At 36.9% G+C, this 24,499-nt stretch overlaps 2 protein-coding genes across 2 annotated transcripts in view; both read right to left on the reverse strand.

The window, feature by feature from the left end:
- Positions 1–24,499, reverse strand: part of LOC145329935 (uncharacterized) — a 151,025-nt gene that overhangs the window by 77,817 nt on the left and 48,709 nt on the right. The window lies entirely within an intron of this gene.
- LOC145330775 (uncharacterized) lies at positions 5,203–18,872 on the reverse strand. The gene is made up of 16 exons (XM_080175441.1): positions 18,804–18,872; positions 17,302–17,331; positions 16,851–17,118; positions 16,086–16,150; positions 15,614–15,705; positions 14,965–15,040; positions 14,617–14,645; positions 13,876–13,906; positions 12,084–12,147; positions 11,215–11,318; positions 10,190–10,276; positions 9,292–9,411; positions 8,367–8,461; positions 7,905–7,977; positions 7,291–7,368; positions 5,203–5,343 (listed from the first exon to the last, which is right to left on the reverse strand). Exons 1-16 carry the CDS (start codon positions 18,870–18,872, stop codon positions 5,203–5,205), a joined length of 1,422 nt encoding a protein of 473 aa, XP_080031567.1.

Below are 24,499 nucleotides of genomic sequence, written 5' to 3' on the forward strand. Positions count from 1 at the left end.
TATTTTCTTGGGGGGGTGGGACACCCGCAACCCCCCCCCAAAAACAAAAAAAAATCCCTACATTTTTTTGCTGAAGATTTTTGCTCATTTCTTTTTTGCTGAAGATTTCCCTGGTCCTTTTTTTTTGCTGAAGATTTCCTTGGTCCTTCTACGAATATCGCCAAAAAAAAAATTTTTTAACACCTCTTGGGGCAAAGCCCCTAGAGGCTAGGGGCGAAGCCGCTAGTTTTATATAAAACAGTGATATATAGTTTATTTGTTGTATTGCACAGCTACAATATAACAAGGATATATAGGTATTCCCATCTTTTCCAAAAGCACAAATTAGTTTTTGAATTGTATAAAAATTATTAGGTACGGGGAGAAAATCGCCTAAAAATCAGACGTCATAAAAATGAGGAACATGAGAGGAGAAGTAGAAAAGAAAACCCCTAAAAAAAGGGAAGGATAATCCCACATTTTTGTAAAGTCATGATTTTTGAGCATTTTTCTCCTCGTACATTATTATGTTTTAATTTGTTGAATATTTGGATAATTAATTTCTGCTTGAATAAATGTGGTTGAGTTTTATTTTTTTTTGGGATTAGCCTTTAAAATAAATTCATTTTTTATAATATGCATGAATTGAAATATAAATATATTTTGTGTTCTTTAATTATGGTCTATTGGTTAATAAATAGATGGTGAAAAAGATGGTGATATTAATATATATACACAGCTATCCTCAACAGTTCAGCGGATTTATAAACAACACGCTCTAAGCGGACAATGGATCCTAAAAATAGACATACTTGCTGAATCATTCCTGGTTTTACCTAAATTATACCTGCTCCTTCTTCGGGACTATAGGCTTTTAAAGATTTTCACTTAAATTTCCCTATTATTTGACTTAAAAATAGTGTTCGACAAGACATCCTGTCGCTGTTTATAAGTTTTAATACAAAAAAAGATGTTATTATTTTCTTTTAAGGCCATCCAAATGTCTTTTATTAGATTTAAATTTAACCGATATAATTGTTATTGGTTCCCTCTGCCGTTTCTATCCATATTTCATGAAATTAAAACCATGAGAAAGAGTTGACAAGAAAATAAGAAAAGTGTTGAGAGGATAAGTAAAAACTAAGTTAATGATAGAGGTATAGTATTAAGACTAAAGTAATTGTATCTAATATAAGGTTTAACAAGGTTAACCTCAAGAAAAACGTAAATATAATGGTGGGACAAAGTAAATCATAAAGTAAATGATCAGTTAAGTTGTCTTAATAAATAGGAAATAGAGGAATAGAAATAAAAGAAAAGAATGATAGGAGAATATATAAGAAAACCGAGAAACCCTTAAATATCAATATAAAAATGTAGCATGACCAACAGACTGACAGACAAAGTAAGTTGTATGCTGTTACTTTTTGTTAAGGGATATCTTCACAAAAATTGACTTATCTATCTGAATTAGTATTGGTTAAAATTAAATTTTACCATATTGTCATGGACTGACAGACAAGATAAATTATAAAGTAGTTCTGCTACTAACCCGCAACTATGGCTCGTCATGTAGCGCATCCGCTCTTCGTTGGGGATGTGATAGGTTCGCGGTACAATTAAAGAAGTTAAAAATTGTTCCTACTGTTACTATATACGGTGCGCGGCATAAAAATAGTTAGAGTAGGGAGACAGGGATCTAAAGGGATAAGACAATGACTTATAAAGGGATGTAAATCCCCAATGATGATACACAAATTTACCCCTTATTTAGCTTACACTAAGTGGTTGAAAAGCCTGGAAACTCAACTTAAATACCAATCAATCAAAACTTAATAAAAGTCTCCAAAGTTGTAAGCTAACAAATAAGAAAACACTATATTAAAACTTTTGCTACAGCCCAATGTCCCCTTTCCCTTCTCAGACAAAGTGTTGGTTGTCTGTTGAATGTTACTTAAATGAATATCCAACAGTGGGCGGTAGAGCTCCCATGACAAGCGCGCAGATTTTGAAATCGAAGGATAAACCCACCCCAATTAGGTATTTATGATATACTCTGCTAACTTAATTTGAAGTCAAATAAGCTGATCATATTTCTACCATCCACTTTCTTATATTATGCCTGGAGTAAAACTTCAATTATATAGGTTAGTACTCTAGCCTATAACTTTTCCTCAAGATAAAAATACAGTTAATCTTTTAGATGATTGTAAATTTCTTTGCTATTGATTATAGCATACTATTGAAAATCGCTATGCAAAAGATAAATTTCTTGTCAAGTTTCACAATTATCATTTTTATCTTTAGATATGATAAAAAGTAATGCAAAATTTAATTTTCTATTTTTATCATTGATGTTGGGCGTTATATACCAAAAATATTTGATGAAGTTATCAGTAAGTATATAAATAGCAGGTCAACAGTCTTTAGATTTATGAAATAATATTGAATATGTATTAGATGGTAGTTCACAGCACAAAAAACGCGCGAACAGAGGTTAGTGGGTTAAACTAAGCACTACTTTTATTCCTCAAAAAATAAAAATCACCCTGTGATAAACATGCTGCTACTTTTGTTTTCCATAAATTGTTACATGTCTTTTATTACTATAAATAAACATATGGTTGCCCTTTAACATCCAGGGGATTTTTATTCAAAATGGAAGGAAAAGGCAGAAAAATACCATTCTGAGACCGATTTAAATTTTCCATTATTTCGAGAATTCAATCAATTCATTAGTTATTGAAATCTTAAGCTAGCTACAAACAAAAAAAACCCTTAAAACTTAAAAATAGAATTATAAAATACATTTTACATTTGTGCCCATAAAAAAATTGATCCTAAATTCATGTTAGTATATCATACTGTAATCTTAGGCAATATAATTATTTTTTAGGAACCGCTATTCTTGACTAGCTGGAGATTTAAACGCACACTAGATCATTTTCTGATAATATTTTTTTCTTACTCCCCTGTAATTTATTAATTACATTTCATATTTTGTTTTGGTATCTATTTCAGCTTAAAACTGTAGTTATAAAGTCACCAATCCTACTTTATAAAGTAGTAAGTTTTTTGGGTCATGTGAAGGAAACGAAGTTGCGGGTTTCGTCTTATTTTAACAGTAGCTTTTGAAAGGTTATTTTCCCCGCAAGATTAGGCAATTGGCCCCGCGGAGTTAAAGCACCAGCAGGAGCTAGAAATAGGATAAAAGCTAATGTGAAAATATAATGAAAACTGCAACTTTGTTTCCTTCACATTAGCCAGTTTTTTTTATAAAGCTTAAGATCTGAAAAGTTGTTAGGTTGTACTTTTCAAGAAACCACAATAATTTTTTAAAGTTATTTTAGGCTATTTTCCTACTCCCCCGCCTTCCCTAGAGGATCAGGTTGACCAATTAGTAATCTTATAATGTTAAGTAGTAAGTTTTGTGAATGTATAAATTAACATTCTGATATTTGAATGGTAATTTTGTATAAAAACAAACACTGTAAATAATGGTAGAAGCAAACGCTGTTAACAATTTTATCAATATATTAAATACAAATGACTCCTTTTTTGTAATAAAACTTATAAACAGCGCAGGATGTCTTGTCGAACGCTATTTTTAAGTCAAATAATAGGGTAATTTAAGTGAAAATCTTTAAAAGCCTATAGTCCCGAAGAAGGAGCAGATATAAATTAGGTAAAACCAGGTATGATTCAGCAAGTATGTCTATTTTTAGGATCCATTGACCGCTTGGAGCGTGTTGCTTATAAATCCGCTAAACTGTTGAGGATAGCTGTGTATACATATAAAAAAAGAGCAAGTCACATTCATGAATCTAAGTTAATTGAAAAAATATGCATTTATTTATTACATTTTTTTTAAAAACCATAAAAAACAAGTAAATTAAACAATAATAAAACTTATTCTTAAGAAATAAATTACTTACTTGACTTTCTTTTAAGGTTGGAATTCTCCTTTTGAGTGATCATTGAGAGAAACCAGATCATCATACGCTTCTAATAATGCGATACTCTATCAAAGAATATTAGGTTAAGTAACATCCAACAGACAACCGAGCCTTTGATTGCACCACCTTTGTCTGAGAAGTCCTAACTGTGCATGGTAATGAGTTTCTCCTCTTTATGGGCCAAAGCATCTTCCCCTAATCTAACTATTTATGCTGACACCTGTAATAGCAGCTGTATTTAGTTATGACGCAGTGTCGGGCCGAGATTCGGACCTATCACATAAACTTATTCTTGGTTAGAAAGAAAAAATATATAACAATAATAAAACTTATTCTTAGATATAATAAAATAATATCTAAAAATGATAAAACTTATTCTGTTATAAAGAAATAATATCTAAGAATAATAAATCTTATTCTTAGTTATAAAGAAATGATATCTAACAATAATAAAACTTTTTCTCGTATTCATTCGAATCCGGTGGACAGGAACCGGTTCTCAGCAATACGAAAAAACTATGTCCGGCACCTCGGGGCTAAAAAAACTAGTTTTAATCTTATAATTGTACATTCTATATCCGCGGAAAGCCGTTTATAATACGATGCGAGAAATAACTATTCTGGCGTAACCCTCTTAGAACTATATTCAATTATATGAACTATGACTCTGGCAGAGAACAACTATTTTATGTTAGGTTAGGTTATAGGCTATGGGGCTGAGGTGTGGGTGCCCAACTATATTTTCTTCCATATGTTGTTGCGTAGTAAAAATGCCTACAGTCATTGATTTTTTAAACATGGAAAAGACATTTAGATATTTATAGCAATAATACACAAATAAAAAATGTTATAATAAAGTAAAGGATCTCTGTGTGTTTGTCTGTCTGTGTGTACCGAATGATCCCGCTAGCTGGTTAACCGATATGGTTCTCCTTCATATGATAGCTTCTCATAGGTCCTGGGAAGGCTTATAACTATTTTGGGGGAGGGTATCACCACCCTCCCAATAGAATCGACCCCAGAGCCATCCCTCATCCATTTTTTTTCTTTCATTAAATCTAAAATTAAAAATAGGGTTGTCGTAAATATAACTCCCTTCAAGACCCTTGAAGTGCCCCTAGAGGCCTCTAGGGACGAAGTCGCTAGTGTTAGGAAGTACATATCATATTTTGATTCCAGCTTATATGTAATGAGCAAATTAATTTAGTTTTTTTTACACAATTAATTAATCTATTTCTTGGTGTTGATTGGACGAGATTTGGTAACTCTATTGATTATATCCACCACTATACTGATGATAATGATGATCATAATGATGTGGGTATGGAGGTGGAGCATAATAAGATTGTTGATAGTACTGATAGAAAGTATAATCATGCTGATATGTCACATATAAGTTGTCATGATACTGAAATAATACAATTAATTAGAACTATAAAACTTTTTAATTCTTAGAAGTAAAGTTAATTCTGAAACTAAAACATTTTGTTGAAACGTGAATCCCTTTAATTAAGATAGATGATATATTCGCTGAACATTCGGTATATTCCCTGAAGAGTAGAATCCGATTTGTTCAGTGGTTACCGAGATCTATAGGGTCGGACAGACAGACAGACGGTCGGACAGACATTATTCTACTTTATATTATAGATATACTAGCTGCCTCCCTAGCATCTAGGGGATTCCCAGGAGGTATTGGGAAGTCGCACACCAATATAGAATCGAAATGTTTTTTGGAGGTATTTTTTTCACGGGGGCTTCGCCCTAAGGCTGTGGTGGGGGTTACCTCAACCCCACTTGAGAGATTGAGAGATCACGATTATTAATACCTACTTTTACTTTTTGTAATTTTCCCTAAAAGTTTTTAAAATGCTTTGCCTTCAAAAGTAAAATAATATACATTTTTTTTTCACAACTCACAAAATAAAATTATTAATTTTAGAATTATATATACAGTTTGAAATTAAATACATAGACTAAAAAACAATTTTTATTAGCTTTGCTACATACATATGTCAGAATATTGTATTTTTATAATATGCTGAATTACTGGGTTTTTAGTTTTTAGTAATGTTTGTTATGACTAAAAACTGAATTAATTTCGTTATTGGTATAAGCTGTGATTAGGTTAATATTTTCAGTTTTGTCTTTTATTCATAGTTTGGACTTATAGCTGGTTCTTTGTTTCATTTTGGGTTATTTAGACTTGGATAAATAATATAATCTATATATGTTTGTTACAGTATTACAAGTAGCGCAGATACTCTATAGCTAAGGTATATATGTCCGTTTGAATTACTTGAATCAATTTTAAATTTCATCCAACTAAACTCAAGACTGAAGAGGGTGCAATGTCCACCGAAATATATTTCAATAAATAGCTGGGAAGTATCAAAGACTTTTTCACTCAGTGAATTTACCATTTAGATTTTAAGACTGACAACCCATTGCTAGGTACTCATTTTAATTTTATCCCCTTTTACATTTTTTTGTGTTTTCCTAATTAATGATATTTATCTTTGAATTTATGTTGTTGTTTATACCAAAACAAAACATTTGAAAAGATCAAAGAAAATAAGCCATTAATCATTAAATTCTGATAACTATAAGTGGGGTAAAATTGCTTTCAAAAAAGTTCTCTTAAAAAAAACACACTGTATATTTGATGTCATTGGTATAATGAATAGTCTCAAAAAATCAGCTGTCTATTTTGAATAGCAGCTGAAAAAGTCAAATTTCCTCTACAGGATTGACTTACTGACGGAAGGACAGAAAAAGTAAATTATAAAGAAGCTTTGCTACGAACAAAAATAAAATCTTTATCTGTTTTTAACAAAACACAAAGCGTGTTCTGTAAAATAAAGCTATTTCAGAAAACCAACACCCTGATTGCAAAAACGTTGTCTGGAAGTCCCATTTGTGCATGTTGGTTATAAGTGGCGCATGTTTTGGGCCGAGGCTTTTCCCCACTCTTACTATTAACGTCGCACATCTGACATAGCAGTAGTAGTAGGCCACAACTTTAGGCCAAGATTCGAACCCATCACCTTCCTAACTACGAGCGGATGAGCTACCGTTCCATCATACCTATTTTGCCCTCTTATATTTCTCCATATGCATAGAAACCCCACACTTTAATTGCAAAAATTTTGTCTGGGAGTTCTAACTGTGATAATAAGTTACAACTGTTTTTGGACAGGACATTTCCCTACTCTTACTATTAATTTCGCCCATCTGACATAGCAGCAGTAGGCTACAACTGTTTACAGCTTTACTTGTGACGCGATATAGGGCAAGATTCGAAGAACCCATAACCTCTCCAACGAGGAGTAGATGAGCTACTGTTCCATCCTACCTGTTTTGCCCTCTTAAGTTTCTCCATATGCATAGAAAACCCACACTTTAATTGCAAAAACATTGTCTGGAGTTCTAACTGTGATAATAAGTTACAACTGTTTTAAGACTGGACATTTCCCTACTCTTACTATTAATGTCGCCCATCTAAGATAGCAGTAGGCTACAACTTTCTACAGCTTTAGTTTTACAGCTTTACTTGTGACGTGATATAGGCCGAGATTCGAACCCATAACCCCTTTACCTCCCTAACTAGGAGCGGATGAACTCAGGAATAAGGTATAACCAACAAGCAAAATAAATCTAAAATAATATTTGGGGGGCAAATGGAGAGGTCGTAAATTTTACGATGTGTTGCCCCCCAACGACAGCTGAAAAACACGTATAGGTTTCGTGATTTTCTTCCGAATTAATTTCGTTATTGGTATGAGCTGGGATGAACTACCCTTCCATCCCAGGAATAAGGTATAGCCTACAAGAGAAATAAATCTGAATCAATATTTTGTACCTAGGCAGATAAAAAGGTCGTCAATTCTACTATTTGTTACCCCTTCCCCCCTACGACAGCTGAAAATCACGTAAAGGTTTCGTGACTTTTCCAAATTAATTTCTTACCTGTTTTGCCCTCTTAAGTTTCTCCAAATGCATAGCCTTCTCATGCTCCAGTGACGTGTGCTCGCCAGAATGTCTTAATTAACAAGATTAGTTTTCATTAAAACTTATCTATGGAAATCAAAAAAGCTAATATAAGGTTTATACGCATCTTTCTGACAGGAGTTAAAAAAAAGTTAAAAATAAAATATAGACTAATATAGACAAAAAACACGATCGTTTAAAAGATTATATACAAATAAAGAGAAAGTGAAAAAATGGAAATGGTGGAAAAGGTAAAAACTATAGGTATGCCTTTTTCAAATAGGAAGTTTTTTAGTGTAGACCTAGACATTTTTTTCCGGTAAACATTTTACCATTATCAGTGTTAAGACTAATCTTACGTACGACTTGCTAAAATAAAATCTCAACATTATTATGATAATAATAAATAAACCACTGCGGGGCTACTAAAATTTGTTATACCTGCGATGCTTCTGTTTAGGATGGTGATAAAATTTAGATGAGGATAGGGCAGTAGGCATTACCACGTGGTAGGACTCGTGGTCTTTTAACCAATCCTACATAGATAGATAGATACATTAGTAAGTAGATATTTAACTTGCTAAATTAGAAGATAAGATAGATAGGGCCGTAGGCATTACTACGTTGTAGGATTTGTGGTCTTTTAACCAATCCTAAATAGATAGATAGATGCATTAGTAGGTTGATAGATAGATAGAAGATATGATAGTGGGTAGATAGATAGATAGGCTCGTAGGCATTACCACGTGGTAGGACTCGTGGTCTTCTAACCAATCCTAAATAGATAGATAGATATTTTAGTAGGTTGATAGATAGATAGATAGGTAAGTGGATGGATGGATGGATAGATAGATAGGGCCGTAGGCATTACCACGTGGTAGGACTAGTGGTCTTTTAACCAATCCTAAATAGATAGATAGATTAAAATATATTTACCTCCGAGGCTCCTACTGACAAACTTATTTAAAAACTTATTTTGATGCAAAACGTAATTTTATACCTAACAAAAGAATATTTGATTAAAAAACTAATTTTCTTTGTTAATTTTCCTATACTTTTAGATTTAATATCTTTAAATCAAAGTGACATTTCTATATCCTCATTCATTAGGAGTGGTTTTTTCTGGCTCATTGTTCAAAGTATGGTTGGTATTTCCCCTAAAAGTCCCTGGCGTGCATTGAAAATCAACATTTTTTATATCAATTGAAAAAAGGGGAGGAGATAATTCTAATATAAACTGAATACCAAAAATTACCACCCCTAACCCATTTTCAATTTATTTCAAAATAAGGAAAGTGCTTAGTTTTCTGTCCTCAACAAGGCACTTTGAGTGAAACCACTAAAAATACCTCATAATATTATTTACCTGTAAGCTGGCCTTTGTGGGGGCATTAGGTCCATTAAGCAGTGTATTAGTTTTGGGTTCCAATACAACTACAGTATTGTTACTACGAGAACTGTCACTTTTTTGCAGCTGCTTCAAAGCCTAAATAAAAAGCTGTTAGCGTCTGAAAGAACCAGCTTAAATTAAGTAGTGTATTAGTTTTGGGTTCCAAGACAACAACGGTATTGTTACTTCTGGAACTGTCACTCTTTTGCAGCTGCTTCAAAGCCTAAATAAAAAGCTATTAAAGGCTGAAAAAAAGCAGCTAAAATCAAGCAGTGTATCATTTTTGGGTTCCAAGACAACAACGGTATTGTTACTTCTGGAACTGTCTCTTTTTTGCAGCTGCTTCAAAGCCTAGAGAAAAAGTTGTTAGCAGTTGAAAAACAGCTGAAATTATTCAGTGTATTAGTTTAGGATTCCAAGAAACAACTGTACTGTACTATAAAATCTACCTAAATTTATATAAAATCTCAGACATTCTCTTGATGAGAGCCAATCTTTAAGGTTTAGGTTCAGACTTGAAAATTAAAAGTATTTTTGACTTCGAATTAAAGAATAAAATTTTTTTGAAAAATTTAGTGATTTTATTTTTGTTGTCAAGGATCCGGATCCGCACTGACCAAATTTTGAGGATCCGGATCCGCATACAATCAATGCGGATCCGAAACCCTGCAGGAATCTTAAGACATAAGATAATGGGCGATAAATTGATGTATACTCCAATCACAATAAACAAAATTACCCCTTCTGTAGATAAAAATAGTTGGAGGAAATGGTTTGTGCATTTTTAGAATGATTTAATTATAGTCTCCAAAATTTTCAAAACATCAGCAATCATGTTTATAAAACTTTGAGTACCAGTTTAAATAATGGGTACCTGAGACGCGTGCGCCTTGATACAAGCTTCTGAACAATAGATTGAGGATTCTCTCGGTGGGTTACTACACATGTGGCAAGTTGGGGCCTGAATATATAAAGTAGTAAGAATTTGTAAAGTTATCTACAGAGATAAGACAATGGACGATAACTTGATGTAGATCCCCAATGATGATATACGAAATAAAATTAACCTATCTGAATATTATAATTAGTTGTTAAACTGTTTGGACACTCAACTTAATAAACCAACCAATCAAAATTCATTAAAAGTCCCCAAAGTTGTTAGGTCAGCGAATAAGAAAGTGTTATTATAAAACTTTGGGGACTCATGAAATTAACATAACAATTTCCCCTCCCTCCCTGAAGAATTTTGTCGTAGTTTAAATTAAAAATTTATTGAGTTCTTCATTCCAGGTAACCTTTACATACATGTCCTCATGTGGTTTTAGGTCATTTTATTTTTAAATTCAAAACTTGAGATGCTTTAAGGCTATTTTTCTACTCTTCCCTGCCACTAATAATTGAGATGCTAGGGCCACTGTCGCTAGCAAATAGTAATAGGAGTTGTAAAAAGGAAAAAAAAACAGTTAATACTATATACAATACATGAGGCTACACCCTCTGGAAACCTCTAGGGGCACTCCCCAAAAATAGTTAAAAACCTTCACTGAACATGTAAGAAGCTTCGCAATAAAGGAGAACCAGTTAGCGAGATCCTTCGCTACAGACAAATAAAAGCTTACTTCTTTTTATGATAGGATAAGTTCTTTTATAAAAGTAACAGTTCCTCTATCTGTGTGTGTGTGTGTGTGTGTGTGTGTATGTGTCTGTGTATGTGCATGTGCAGGACTGATATGGTTCTTCTTTACAGTGAAGCTTCTTATAGGTTTATCATAATTTTGGGAAGGGTTACTACACCCTCTCAAGAGAAATCAACTCTACAATAAACTAACCTTCAAAAATTTTCCTTTTCAAAGTGCCCCTAGAGACCTGGACATATTCAACTATGTAAAAAAATCCTACCTTTTTAAGTGGGACAATAGCTTCGCTACTACTCTTCCTTCTCTTACTGTTGTGCTTGTGCCTCCCACTTCCTCCAGGGGTCTGCTGGTGGCTACTTGATCCTCCTGACAAATTAAAGGACAAGTTAAAAAAGCGTCTTAGAATAAATTAAATACCTACTTCCTTTGTTATACGAGAGAGAGGGTGTGTGTCTGTCTGTGATGCTGAAAGAAATCGTTAACCATTGAACCACTATGGCTCTCCATTTAATTGACGGTGTTAGGAGGTTACCTCAACACTAAGAGATATAAGTTTTCCGGAAAGGTAATGTAGGGAGTAGATTTGAAATCTGCATAAAATTTTAAGGATTTTTTATAAAATTCGTTTTTTGTATAATTCTTTATCTAAAAGCGGATATACAAATTAAGTTAATTAATTTTGGCATCTGTGATTGGTGGATTTAAAAAATCTGCGCTCTGATTGGATGTCGTACATCATTCAACCAATTAGAGCGCAGGTAGTTTAAAATCCACCTATCCTATTGGTCAAAATTAATTAACTTAAAATGTATTTTCGCTTTTAGATAAAGAATTTTACAAAAAACGAATTTTATAAAAAATCCTTAAAATTTGATGCAGATTTCAAATCTACTCTCTACATTAAAATTCCGGAAAACTTATATCTCTTACTCAACACTCCTAAGAGCACCCCCCCCCCCACGGCCCCTACAAGAAGTCATAAAAGTTGAGTTGTATATGTTCAAATACCAACTGATTCTTAACGAAATTTTTAAATGCACGAACAAACAAACTACAAGATGACCATTTGATAAGAGAATCTTCACAATAAATTTCAGACAATTATCTTCAATAGCATCCAACATTTCTTACCTTGGCTGGAGTCTGTTGTATCCATTTCTTGTTCTGCAGGTCCGGTTTCCTCCGGTTCATCAGCCTAATCGATAATTCATTGATTGATTGATTGATTAACATCTAAATGTTGGGCGCGGCATTGAGCAAATGCACTCATTTTTTATTCCAATTAAGTTAGATCAATCAAGGATCCTAAGGGATAAGACAATTGACGATGGAATAATATACCTCCCTATTGATTAAAAACAAAATTCCCCTTTCTATGGATTAAAGTTATCATTGAAAAATTTGACACAACTAGTTTAGGACCAACCAATCAAATGTTTTTAACAAACTAATAAGATAACTTAATAATAAAACTTTTAGCATCAGTGTATTTTACAGTCCAATTTCACGTCTCTGCGAGTAAAACAGAATTTTCATGGACGTGAATTCAGAAGGGTTGATTGTCTGATAGGCGTTTGCTTGCATAATACACTTGGAGTAAAAGAGTTCCATTGCTTAAATAAAATGCGAGAAAAGGTATTTTGTTTATCTAGTAGCAAAAAAATCCATCTTCCACCTATAACGGGATAATTGGTAATTAAAATCTAAATGAAAGATTAATTAACAGAAATAAAATCCTGTTTTAAAATCATTTTAAGATTTTACCATTTCTCCTTAATCTATTTACATCAAAGTTGTTATTAAAAATAAAAGAAGCACTGATTTGGTTTCCTTTTCAACATCTTTTCAAAATATATCAAAACATAATTTAGTTCTTTCCTTCAAAGTGCCTTTTCAAGCACTGAAACCCCCCACACCCGCCTTATATATTAATAAACGGAAAATAAGGGGGGGGGGGTGGAAGTACTATGACTTTATATCAGGTAAGTTTAGGTTATATTGAATTCTAGGTAGCCCAGCAGAGTTAGACCACCCAAGGTTTATTTATTTTCAATGTGCACTTTTAGGGAAAGCTTTAACATATTTTTTTATAAGCCAAAAGATGTGGTTTGATTCGCAAGATGAAATGTAAGCTAAATTATTCTATTTTCATATTTAATCTGTTTTGCAATTAACATTTGACTTATTTGATGAACTAGGATGACAACGTTTATATATATAAAAAGCTTATATAGAAGAGCAATTTATGTGAAGCAACTTCCAGCATTGATGTCAAGCATTTTTTTGTTGTTGATAATATTAGGTTACTGTTTAAAAAGTATCAAAGGTTTTGTTGTGTTCAAAGTGTAATAAAAAGCCATTACAAAATATTATCGAATGCAAAGCAAAATACAATAATTCAAGGATCTACAGGGATAAGACATCGGTCGATAAATCGATGTACATCCACATGAGGTCTCTTATCTGTCTGTCTATGTATTACCTTATTTTCTTGATTAATATATTGGGGACAGGTCCAATCTTGTCTGTCTATCTGCCCATCTGTTTGTCTGTCTGTCTGTCTGTCTGTCTGTCTGTCTGTCTGTCTGTCCGTCTATCTGTCTGGCTGTCAGTGTATTACCTTATTTTCTTGATTAATACATTGGGGACAAGTCCAATCTTGTCGGTGTCTGTCTGTCTACTTTTCTGTCTAATTGTCTGTCTGTCTGTGTATTACTTTATTTTCTTGATTGATACACTGTGGACAGGTCTGTCTGTCTGTATGTCTGTCTCTCTGTGTATTACTTTATTTTCTTGATTGATACACTGTGGACAGGTCTGTCTGTCTGTATGTCTGTCTCTCTGTGTATTACTTTATTTTCTTGATTGATACACTGTGGACAGGTCTGTCCAGTGTCCATATGTCTGTCTGTCTGTGTATAACCTTATTTTCTTGATTGATACACTGAGGACAGGTCCAATCTTGTCCGTCTGTCTGTACAATAGAAATAGAAGAGTAGAAGAATATTCTGAACCCTTTTTTCGTCAAATCTAAGAGAGAACATTCCTAGCAGACAAAAGTATTGTTTACTTTCGACTCAAGCTGATGTGGATTCTTAAAAAATGATAGACTCGCTATTCGATAGTGAGGCAAAATTATTTTTGTGAAAAATCATCCAAAAGCACATTAAAAATCTACAAAAATTAAACAAAATCATATGTTAATAACCCTCTTAAGATTTTATTTCATTTTTGTAAATTTTTTTATTCGATTTTGGAGGATTTTTCACAAAAATAATTTTGCCTCACCAGCGAGTTGCCAGCCTAACTTTTTTTTTAAGAATCCAACTTTGTTTCAAGCTTTCAAATTGTAAGCGAAATTTTTGGGCAATTAATTCTGATTCCGCAAAGCTTTCTACTAAGAAAATATACTATTAACAGCTGACTTTTATGTATGTATGAAATGAAAAAAAACATGCCTTCGTAGGAAAATGTGTACATAATTTCAACCAATGAGATCCAATGTAAATTCCGATGCGATTCTCTTATTGGCTCAATCAGACATTCCCTCTCTTTCTTAGTACCTTTATTGTCTGTACATCTGTGTGTCTGTCTGCCTATCTGTGTGTCTGTATCTGTCTGCCTGTGTATTACCTTATTTTCTTGATTAATACATTGGGGACAAGTCCAATCTTGTCCAGCTTCTTCCATCTCCTAAAAAAAACATTAGTTTTACTTTTTTAAAGAAGCTTCTTAATAGTCTAGGGAATGGTTTTTATCAGGGATCTTAAAGGATAAGACAATGGATGATAAATTGATGTCAAATGTATTTATTGTACATACCTAATCTTTAGAATTAAGATTATTGTATGAAAGCTTTAGACAGTACCTACTAGTTTTAACCAACCAATCAAAATTTTATGAAAGTATCCAAAGTTTTCCCCCTCCCCTACCTCACTGGATTATACCACATACAGGTAAAGTTAGGTTTTATTTTAGCACTCTGAGGGAAAGCACCATCCCCCTTTCTTACCTTTCCCTTAGCTTTGGTGATACCAACACATTTGCCATGAAACCAGTCCAGACAGATGTCACAGCAAATCATAAACCTAAACATAACAACATTAGCTGTGTCTTGGAACCTGTCCCAAGTATGAACCTATGCATAACAACATTAGCTGTGTCTTGGAACCAGTCCAGACAGATGTCACAGCAAATCATAAACCTAAACATAGCAACATTAGCTGTGTCTTGGAATCTTGAAGCCAGTCCACACATGAACGTAAACATACATAATAACATAAGCTGTGTCATGGAACCAGTCCATACAGATGTCACAGCAAATCATGAACCTGAACGTAACCCCAAAATGAGACAAAAGTATTAAAATGAAAAAATTTTTTGTTGATTTTATTGCATCTGTGCATATAAAAGGCAACGCCCAAAAAAATTTGCCTTTTTTTAGTATGTATTTTCATAATTTTTCTTGAAATATAAAGACATTTCAAAACTGATTGATTCGGCTTGTAAAGGGAATATTTGAGTATCTTAGGAAGGTCTATTTTGTAAGCATTTTTGACCAAGTTGTCATATTTAAGAACAGTTTGACTTTAAAAGCATATTTGACTAAACGCTTAAACTCAACTTAATGAAAATACGCGAAAAAAGGACCACATGTATACCTGTTATTATGTGGCTGCTTGCAGATACACCAGAGACGGTCTGGGTCATCCTCTGAGGCCCAAGAGGCGTCCTCATCCTCACTCTCAGAATCCTTAAATTTGATTGATTTCGTTATGACTATAATGTCACTCTTAATGTACGTACAGAGATGTAATACAGAAGGTACTTTGTCTTACATGAGATGTTTTAGTACAAGTTTTATGCATAGGGACCTTAAGGATAAGCCATTGGCCGGGGATGAATTGAGATATTAAAATCATGGATTGAAAAGTTAAGGCACTAATATTTTAAAACTAAAAATTCAATGAAAGTAGCTTGAAAGTTTTTGAGCTGACTAAAAAGATGGCGCTGTTATGAAACTTTAAATACCAGTGTAATTTACATCCCACCGTTCCTTCCTTCCCTTAGTTTAACCTTGCAGAGTAAGTAATGAGTATGCAATTCTGCATTTGGTAGCTGATAAAATCTCACCTCATTATCTCCACCTTCCTTGGCACTCTTCTTTGGTTTCTCACTGTCCTTGTCTGCAGATTTACCTGATATAAATATATCATACATACATATCTAAACAGTTTTTAAAGCATCGTATTATAGACAAGCTTATTCTAAAAAATTTTAATATTAAAACCAATTTTGTTAGTCCAAGCTAAGAAATCTGGTATTAATTTTATGATTTTTCATTTTAATATTCATAGAAAATTGCCTGTAATACGATGCTATACATAATTTTTCAGTATGGCTGAGAACCGTTTCTAATCCAGTGGATATTAATCGGTTTCGAAGCCATACTAAAACACTAATTTCAAGATTTATTCGGCATAAAGTGAAATTTTACTTTTTGATTAGATTGTGTTTAAAACTGCGTAGGTAATTAAAGACTTTTTTGGTTCCACATACATATGTTACACGAATTTTTGACAATCACATTATATATCAATGTATAGTGTATACCTATTTATGATAAGTTTCATAACAATCAGAAAATTCAAAAATGACGTGGAGACCGTAATTGAAGAAAAGCTTTACTCTAAAACACACAAGGATAACAATATCCATAATAAGCAAAACATAAATAAAATCATAAATATTGAACAAACAAAGTGAGTTATAATAATATACTGGATATAAGCCTTCTATCTTAAATGGGAGCTGAAAAAATATTTCAGACAGACATAAAGTCGGACATTTCGAATTATTGAGTTGTTTTGCTACTTAATAATATGAAAATTAGCCCACCTTTGCTGAGAGGTGACTCAAACTGGTCATCCGCTAAATGCACGGGAAGTTTTCGCGTTCTTTGCGGTCTGTTCGGGGTACCAGCCCCTCCACCTCCCCGCCCCCTACTAACTCCCCCGCCTCTCATACCACCCCTTCCTCTGCCGCCCCTGCCCCCAGCTCCACCTCCCCTTGCGCTGGGGGTACTAGGAGTGGATGGTGTGTCAGGTTTACGCACAACAGCTGACCGCTGGGAGCGACGGGTTGGTGTTTTATTTTCATCATTGCCCTTAAACAAAAAATTGTAGGTAACAAAATTGGAGGGGCCAAAAAAAAATTTCATCACCATAAAAATCAGATGTCTATCATAAAAAGCAACTGAGAAAAACTCATATGACCTTAGAATTTTGTACGGACGGACAGACATAAAGAATTATAGAGAAGATTCGAAACTAAAAATTCAAAATTTTACCTCATTTCCTGGCAACTCATGATGATAGGCCTAAACAATAAAACAAGATTAGTTTTTATAAAAACATAATTCTTTTTGAAATGAAACAAATACTTCTGTCCTTTCGTATACAGACATAAATACCCCACCGAACGTTTATAAACGTTTAGTTATTTACTAAAAATGCACAAGCGAACAAAATTGAATAAAACATCTTTTTAGTGCAAAAGTTTAATAAACACAATATCTCATTCGTTGGCTTTTATATATCAAGAGTTTTTATTATACAAACATTCAATGTCCAAACTTTTACACCAATGATTCCAAGGTTAACATTAATTTATCGTCCATTGTCTTGTCCCATTAGAAATGAAGGGGGGGAGGTTACTAAGTATTAAATCGTCTTATAATTCATTATGCTTGCTGAGTGTAATTAGAAATTAATGTTTCATAACCATAAAATTTCTGCTAATGATCTTATGAATTAGAGAGTTTAGTATGGTGTTATAAATATTTTAAAGAAGCCTCTCAAAGTTTCAGCTCTATCATTACTCCTACTTTTATTAAACTATTTATACAGGAAGGGAGGGGACATTTGACTGTAAATTACAACAGTTTTTCCTGTACAGTTGGTACTCAACGCACGAGAAACGGAGATATTGGACTGGGGATTGTTGAACCTGTATGTGTTCTCCCTGGAGTTTTGAACGATGCTGCTGAGCCCAATGAGAAGGTGACAAGTTTCAGAGACTTAGCGGCCAGCCCCAATATGGGCACTACCGCCATGGGCACTAAACTGTGTCGCCCTGCGCCCGGAGAACTGGAACATGTACCTGACTCCACCAGAACTGAGACGCCAAAGAGGTCCAGCCCTAGGGCCAGTACCACCTGTGTCTGGGGTGGAAAGGTCCTCCCTGGCGCTGGCATCACCAACCTGGAGGATGGGGAGCTGTCCCAGGGGAATAGGCCCTTCACCCAGATGCCTGACGTGTACCTGGGGGTGGGGGAGCCGCCACCCAAGCCTCCCTGGGAGCCCCCAGGCATGGAACGACTGAGGACTGGCCTAAGGATGGAGAATGGTGACCTGCTGCAGTGGAAGGCCTTATCCAGCAAGGAGGGAGCAGGGTTGACCAGCAGCAGTGAGGCTGTTCCCCCACACTCCAAGACCAGATGCCTCTACTCAGTTGGACCACTGCACATGACCCAGCCAAGTCCCCCCATGCTGCTGAAGCTGGAGTCCCACCAGGATGCAGAGCTCCAGCTAGGGAAGTCAATAAGAAGGCCACCCCCTGCCAAAACCAGAATCACCGCAGGGGCTCCCCACCAGCAGCTGACAGAGCCTGGCAGGGACGCAATACCAGCTGGCAACTCTGGCCTAACTCAGGTAGCTACCAACAGCCCGCTGGCAGTTCAGAACCCAGTTCAGGCTACTATCAGTATGGCAACCTCTGGGCCTTGCCGGGTCAACTGTGGGTATCTGTCCACACACTGGCCACAGATACCCCCCAGAGATCATAGCCCACCTTCCAACTGGCACCATCAACGGCCTTTGCTACCAACCATCTGGGGTAACTGAAGGCAGGATCCCTCATGTGGAGAAGCACCTGCAGAAGCTAAGGCCGAGGCTGGCCTCGCCACCCAGGGGAGGAGAGCAGCTGTTGTATGGAAAGGACCTGTGTGTATGGGGAGAAGGCTGAATGCAACCAAGGAGCCACCACAAGCAGCCCAGCACTGCCTGACCCCTAGTAGGGGAGACCCTGCTTGGCAGCTGTTCAGCAGTTTAACCCACCAGAAGACCCCCAGGATACACTAAACCAGGGTAATTGTATTGAATTGGTGTACCAGGAAGTTTGTGCTGGGTCAAACTGGCCTGCGCCTCCTGCATCTGCCCCAGGAACCAGGATATCAGCCATTACCAGCCAACCTGAAGAAGCCTTGGCCGCTGCCTGGGGAGGAACCAAACTAGATGCATCAAGTGCCGAGCCTAACCATAGAAGTAGAGGATCCTCAACAATTATTCCTACCCAAGATGGAGACGATGTGCCTGGACACCTCCATGCTAGGGGAGGGAATCCGGGGCCTTGTGCCTCCGGTGCACCAGCAGCAGTAGCCGTGGATTGGCCTGTCCCCCAGCCAATTAGAGTGGAGCCAACCCTGCAGACCCAAGCCAGCCTCCGGCACAGGGGATGGACTGTTACCTTCCCCTACCCTGCAGGTCTGACTGCCATGCACCACCCTGCCAATGTCCAGGACGAGCCTGAGGGAGGCAAAGTTCCTACAGTATGGCAACCACCACCTGCCCGCGTTGATAGAGACCCTGGAAGCAGAATGCCCCTGTACCAGCCAACAGAAAAGACCGCTGCAGCCCCAGCATTGTCAGCAGAGAACCTGACCAACCAGCCTGCCAGCGGCAAGGTGACCAACACGATGGAGACCACCAGCCCAGTAGAGGAACCTGAAGAGATGTATACCATGCGGCTGTTGGTCCAAGCCCCCTCATGTGCTGTGCCACCCCTGGAGGTTGCCAGGGCGGCCTTAGAACTACACATCCAACGGCCAGATCATCCAGCAGAACCAGCTACTCCAGCAGAAATAGCAGATCCTGTTCGACCTGGGGAAGGCTGGAGCCTACCACTTTTCAGCATCTGGTGTCCTGACGAACCCCAGAGGCTGGGGGAGGATGTGGTATGGTCGACGGAAACCAAGATATTATAGTGATGCTATGCACCCAGCTAATCCTGTTATTCTACAATTGTAAAGCCACCTGCAAATATGTAAGATACTGGTAATGATTTCATCTCTCAGTTGTCCTGCAAGTGGAGGGAGGGGTGTGACCCCTCCCTCCCCCTTCTTAAGCACCAGAACCTTCCCCTTCAACCACCAAGTTATCAGCACCACCTCAGCCCGGAGGATAGGGGTTCTAAGCCTTCTTTCACCAGATAGATTCACCACCCACACAGACTATTGTTGTCACAGTAATCATCAAACCTTCCCTTTTAATACCCAGACCTACCACTCAACCCCTCTATTCTCATCTACCTATTGTGCTGTTCCATGGGCTATCTTGCCTCCCCTGGACAGGGATAGCCATCTACCTAACCATTGTAACTATCTATGTTTAACTATTATAATTTACCTTTGACTATCTTTATTCCTAATCCATGTGCATTTATATTATGTTGTGTATTGTTAGTAACCTTTGGACCCTGAATAAAGTAACATCTGAATAGACTCTGTTTGTTATTTAGTGATAGCTAAAGAAGCCCAGCTTCTCTATAATTATACGTGTCCACGTCTGTTCGCACTGCCGTAGTCATTTGAACTTGGGTAACGGCAATTTACCGAGGCGGTTACCACAACTTGGTGACAGCTGTGTGAGATTACGGCAAAACACAAGTGTAGAGCAGACGCGCAGCTGAGACTAAGGTACTCCCAGCAGTAAAACTGGCAAAACTGACACAAGCAACCTGAATTACCCACCCTGGATAGCAAGGTCTAACTCTGTATCCGGCAGTTGTGGAAGTGAGAACCTTAGTAACCTGCCTGGGTAATAGTATCCAGCCGGCAGAAGACGAGCAGAAGGAGACCAAGTGGGCCTCCAGAGCTGCGGAGAGCAGCGAAATCTAACGGAAGACCGCGGAGAGCGGCGAAATCAGAGCTGCGGAGAGCAGCGAAATCTGACGGATAGCAGGATTCGAACCCACGGCGCTGCAGGACGGGACATTCCCTGCCGCCACCTCTCTGGATTCGAACCCACGGCGCTGCAGGACGGGACATTCCCTGCCGCCACCCCTCCGGATTCGAACCCACGGCGCTGCAGGACGGGACATTCCCTGCCGCCACCACCTGGATTCGAACCCGCGGCGCTGCAGGACGGGACATTCCCTGCCGCCACCACTCTAGACTCGAGCCCACGGCGCTGCAGGACGGGACATTCCCTGCCGCCGACTGGCTGAAGCAAGCAAAATAGCCGCGAGCTGTGAGCGAAAATACGAGTGTAGTGTACCAAATAGGAGAAAAACTACGTTATCCTGAGAGGCTACAGCGCAGCCACCCATTGAGAAAAACAGATATTGTATCAGATTTTATGGATTGCCTCCCTGGTGTGAAGGCTAAACAACAGATTTATGGGCAGGGTTTGGTAAACAATTGCCGTGAATTTTGATAAGCCAAAAATAGAACCCAGGTGCAAGCTAACAATGCATTGTTAAACACTCGGACCCCCAAACCTGCAGCACGGCAAATACACCCCCCTATCCCAACAGAAGGGGAGGGTCCACCCATAAATTGAAGTAAATACAATCTAAGGTGACATCTGATAAGCCAAGGATTAAGGGAGAAGCCCACCTACCTTATAACCCAGTCACCTCAAGCCCGCGGCACCCCCCTCCCCACCTGGGGAAGGGCGTCCTTACCCCGTCCCCTCACGTGTCCCCCCTTCTCCCCGCACTCGGATAAGTCCGTCTACCGTGCAGAGACAGAGACCGGGAGAACGGAGCGCATTTCACGGGTTGCGCAGAGAAGCTCGGAACGCGACGAAATCTGACGGATAAGGAGATAAAGCGGACCAATGAGAGAGCAGATTGAGGGATAGATGCGCGTTTCACCTGTGTGCGCGCTCTGACGGCGCATAGGCGCGTTGTGAGAAAAGGGATTTCATGCACACACTCACACACACAGGAGGGGAGCTACTCTATAGCATACAAAAGATATATTTTTAGAAAAAATTGCAAAGCTCCTCCCCCCTATCTACAGTGTGATAAGGAAAACTACATCAGTTCCTTAGACCAGCTCAGACCCTCAACATCTTCCTAGCTCTTCCAACCCTACTTCAAAGCTGAGTGGCTAGTGAGAAAATACATGTATATATAAATACATAAGTGTTAACCACTCAATACTAAGTTGTGAAGCAACCAAGTGATAAACAGTGTTGTTTTTTTGTGTCATGGTTGCAAGTAAGTGAATATTAACCTCACCATACGACAATGGATACTGATATGGAACCTTAATGAAAGTACACCCACCCTGTGGAAATAGCCTGCCTTGGTGCCCCACACTAAGCATTGGTGGTGTGTACCCTGACCATAGACCCTCATAGTTGTGAACTATATACAGAGGAAGCGTGCATTTTGTTGGAGCAAGAAGGAAAGCCAGCTAGCTCTGAGGATATTCCTATACACATATGTATGGGAGTGTAGCCATATATAGATAGCCTACATATACATATATCTACTAGCGGGTACGCTCCTAGAGACATCTATGGACACCTAACATGTTCCCTTTAATCTCTAAGCTAGGATCCGTTGGTTACCACAGAAGTTAAGAGCTATACTGGAAAGGAGAACAACCTAGGCTCAACACTAAGTGCAGTCAATATTCTCTAAAATGGCTATAACATTTGGAATGATAGTGCAGCTATTACCTTTTATGATACAAATAAGGATTTTAATTGCCAATTATCTGAAAAGTTTATATCCTTGAGCTAAATTTTTTTTTTAATTTTATAACTCTGCCAACCCTAAATCTTCATGCGGTTTTTAATATCTTTGTTATGATTCAATCCACGCACATAACGATTGCTTTAATCGTTTTCCAGGGCTGTTCCATGGGCTATCTTGCCTCCCCCGGACAGGGATAGCCATCTACCTAACCATTGTAACTATCTATGTTTAACTATTATAATTTACCTTTGACTATCTTTATTCCTAATCCATGTGCATTTATATTATGTTGTGTATTGTTAGTAACCTTTGGACCCTGAATAAAGTAACATCTGAATAGACTCTGTTTGTTATTTAGTGATAGCTAGAGAAGCCCAGCTTCTCTATAATTATACGTGTCCACGTCTGTTCGCACTGCCGTAGTCATTTGAACTTGGGTAACGGCCATTTAACCGAGGCGGTTACCACACATGATCGACTGGCCAATGTCGTTTCCTTTTAACATAGCTTACTGACAGACGAATGAACAGATTATAGATTATTTTCGCTACTAAGAATTAACTTGGATTATCTGCTCATTAGTATTGAAAAGTGTGATGAAATTGGGACAACGAGGAAAATTACAGAATTCATATTTTTTCTTAATTCATTTGAACATTTTAATTTTGTGTATTTTTCCTTATTCAAAATTTTGTCACTTTCGCGTCACAATTGTTTCAGAACACAGAACGGTTACGTCCAAAAGTCGCAAAGTTTTGATTAACTTTAAGCTATATACATATAAGGGCGCTGTTAATTTATGACCGACCCCTCTCCCTAGTTTTTATATTAATTAAAATTAAGGGGGGGGGGGTTATTTGTTGGTTAGTTATTTTTGGTCGGGTTAGGTTAAATTGGGTAATGGAAAGCCTTAAAGGGTTAGGGATATACTCTCTTCTTATTTTCAATTTATTTTCAAAATAAGTGGTTAAGGGAGGGGGGGGGGGGGTGGGGGTAGTTCTCGACTGGCAGTGTTTAGGATAGCACTAATTTTCAATTTTCTCTTGTAATATGTCAAATGTCACAATAGAGCTTCGGAATATAATAGATTTCTAGTTTTACTCATTATATATCCAATTATGTCCATAAGAAGCGCAGCAATAATAATATTTTCATGAAAGAGGAACAGTAATTTATCGCATCGTATTATAGACAGTTTTTCGTGGACAAAAAAAAGTAAAAATATAAGATTAATTAGCCTGGGGCTAAAAAAAACTGGTATAATTATATTTTACATTTCATAGAAAATTGTCTTAAATATGATACGATATATGCCTTTTCAGTAAAGCTTAAAACCGGTTCTAATCTAGCAGATATTAATTAATTTTGAAGCCATACTGGAAAGTATTGTAAAACATTAAAATTTTTAAAAGCGAGGCCGTCCGAGATAGATAGCTTTTATTCGTTAATTTAGGCATGTTAGAATTGTCCTATCGATTTCAAACTTTGCATGATGATTCCTGTAGTAGTTGGGTACGATTTAGAAAGCGTAGCAACTCTATAATCATTACCAGAATGTCCGTACGTCCATTTTAAACATGTTAATTTTTCTACTTTTATAACAACAAATTTTCAAGTGTTTTAATTATCCGTTTAATCTGATTTTTGGTATATTGATTCCTGGGACAACAAAGAACAATATTATAAGCGAAGCAACTCTATAATCAAGTCCAAAAATGTAAGTATGTCCATAAACATTATCCTGTTTTTAAGCAGTTTTTCAACAAAGAAGTTGTATC

The sequence above is a fragment of the Acartia tonsa genome, chromosome 10 (assembly GCF_053477335.1).
Source record: "Acartia tonsa isolate MP-2025a chromosome 10, ASM5347733v1, whole genome shotgun sequence".
NCBI lineage: Eukaryota > Metazoa > Arthropoda > Copepoda > Calanoida > Acartiidae > Acartia > Acartia tonsa.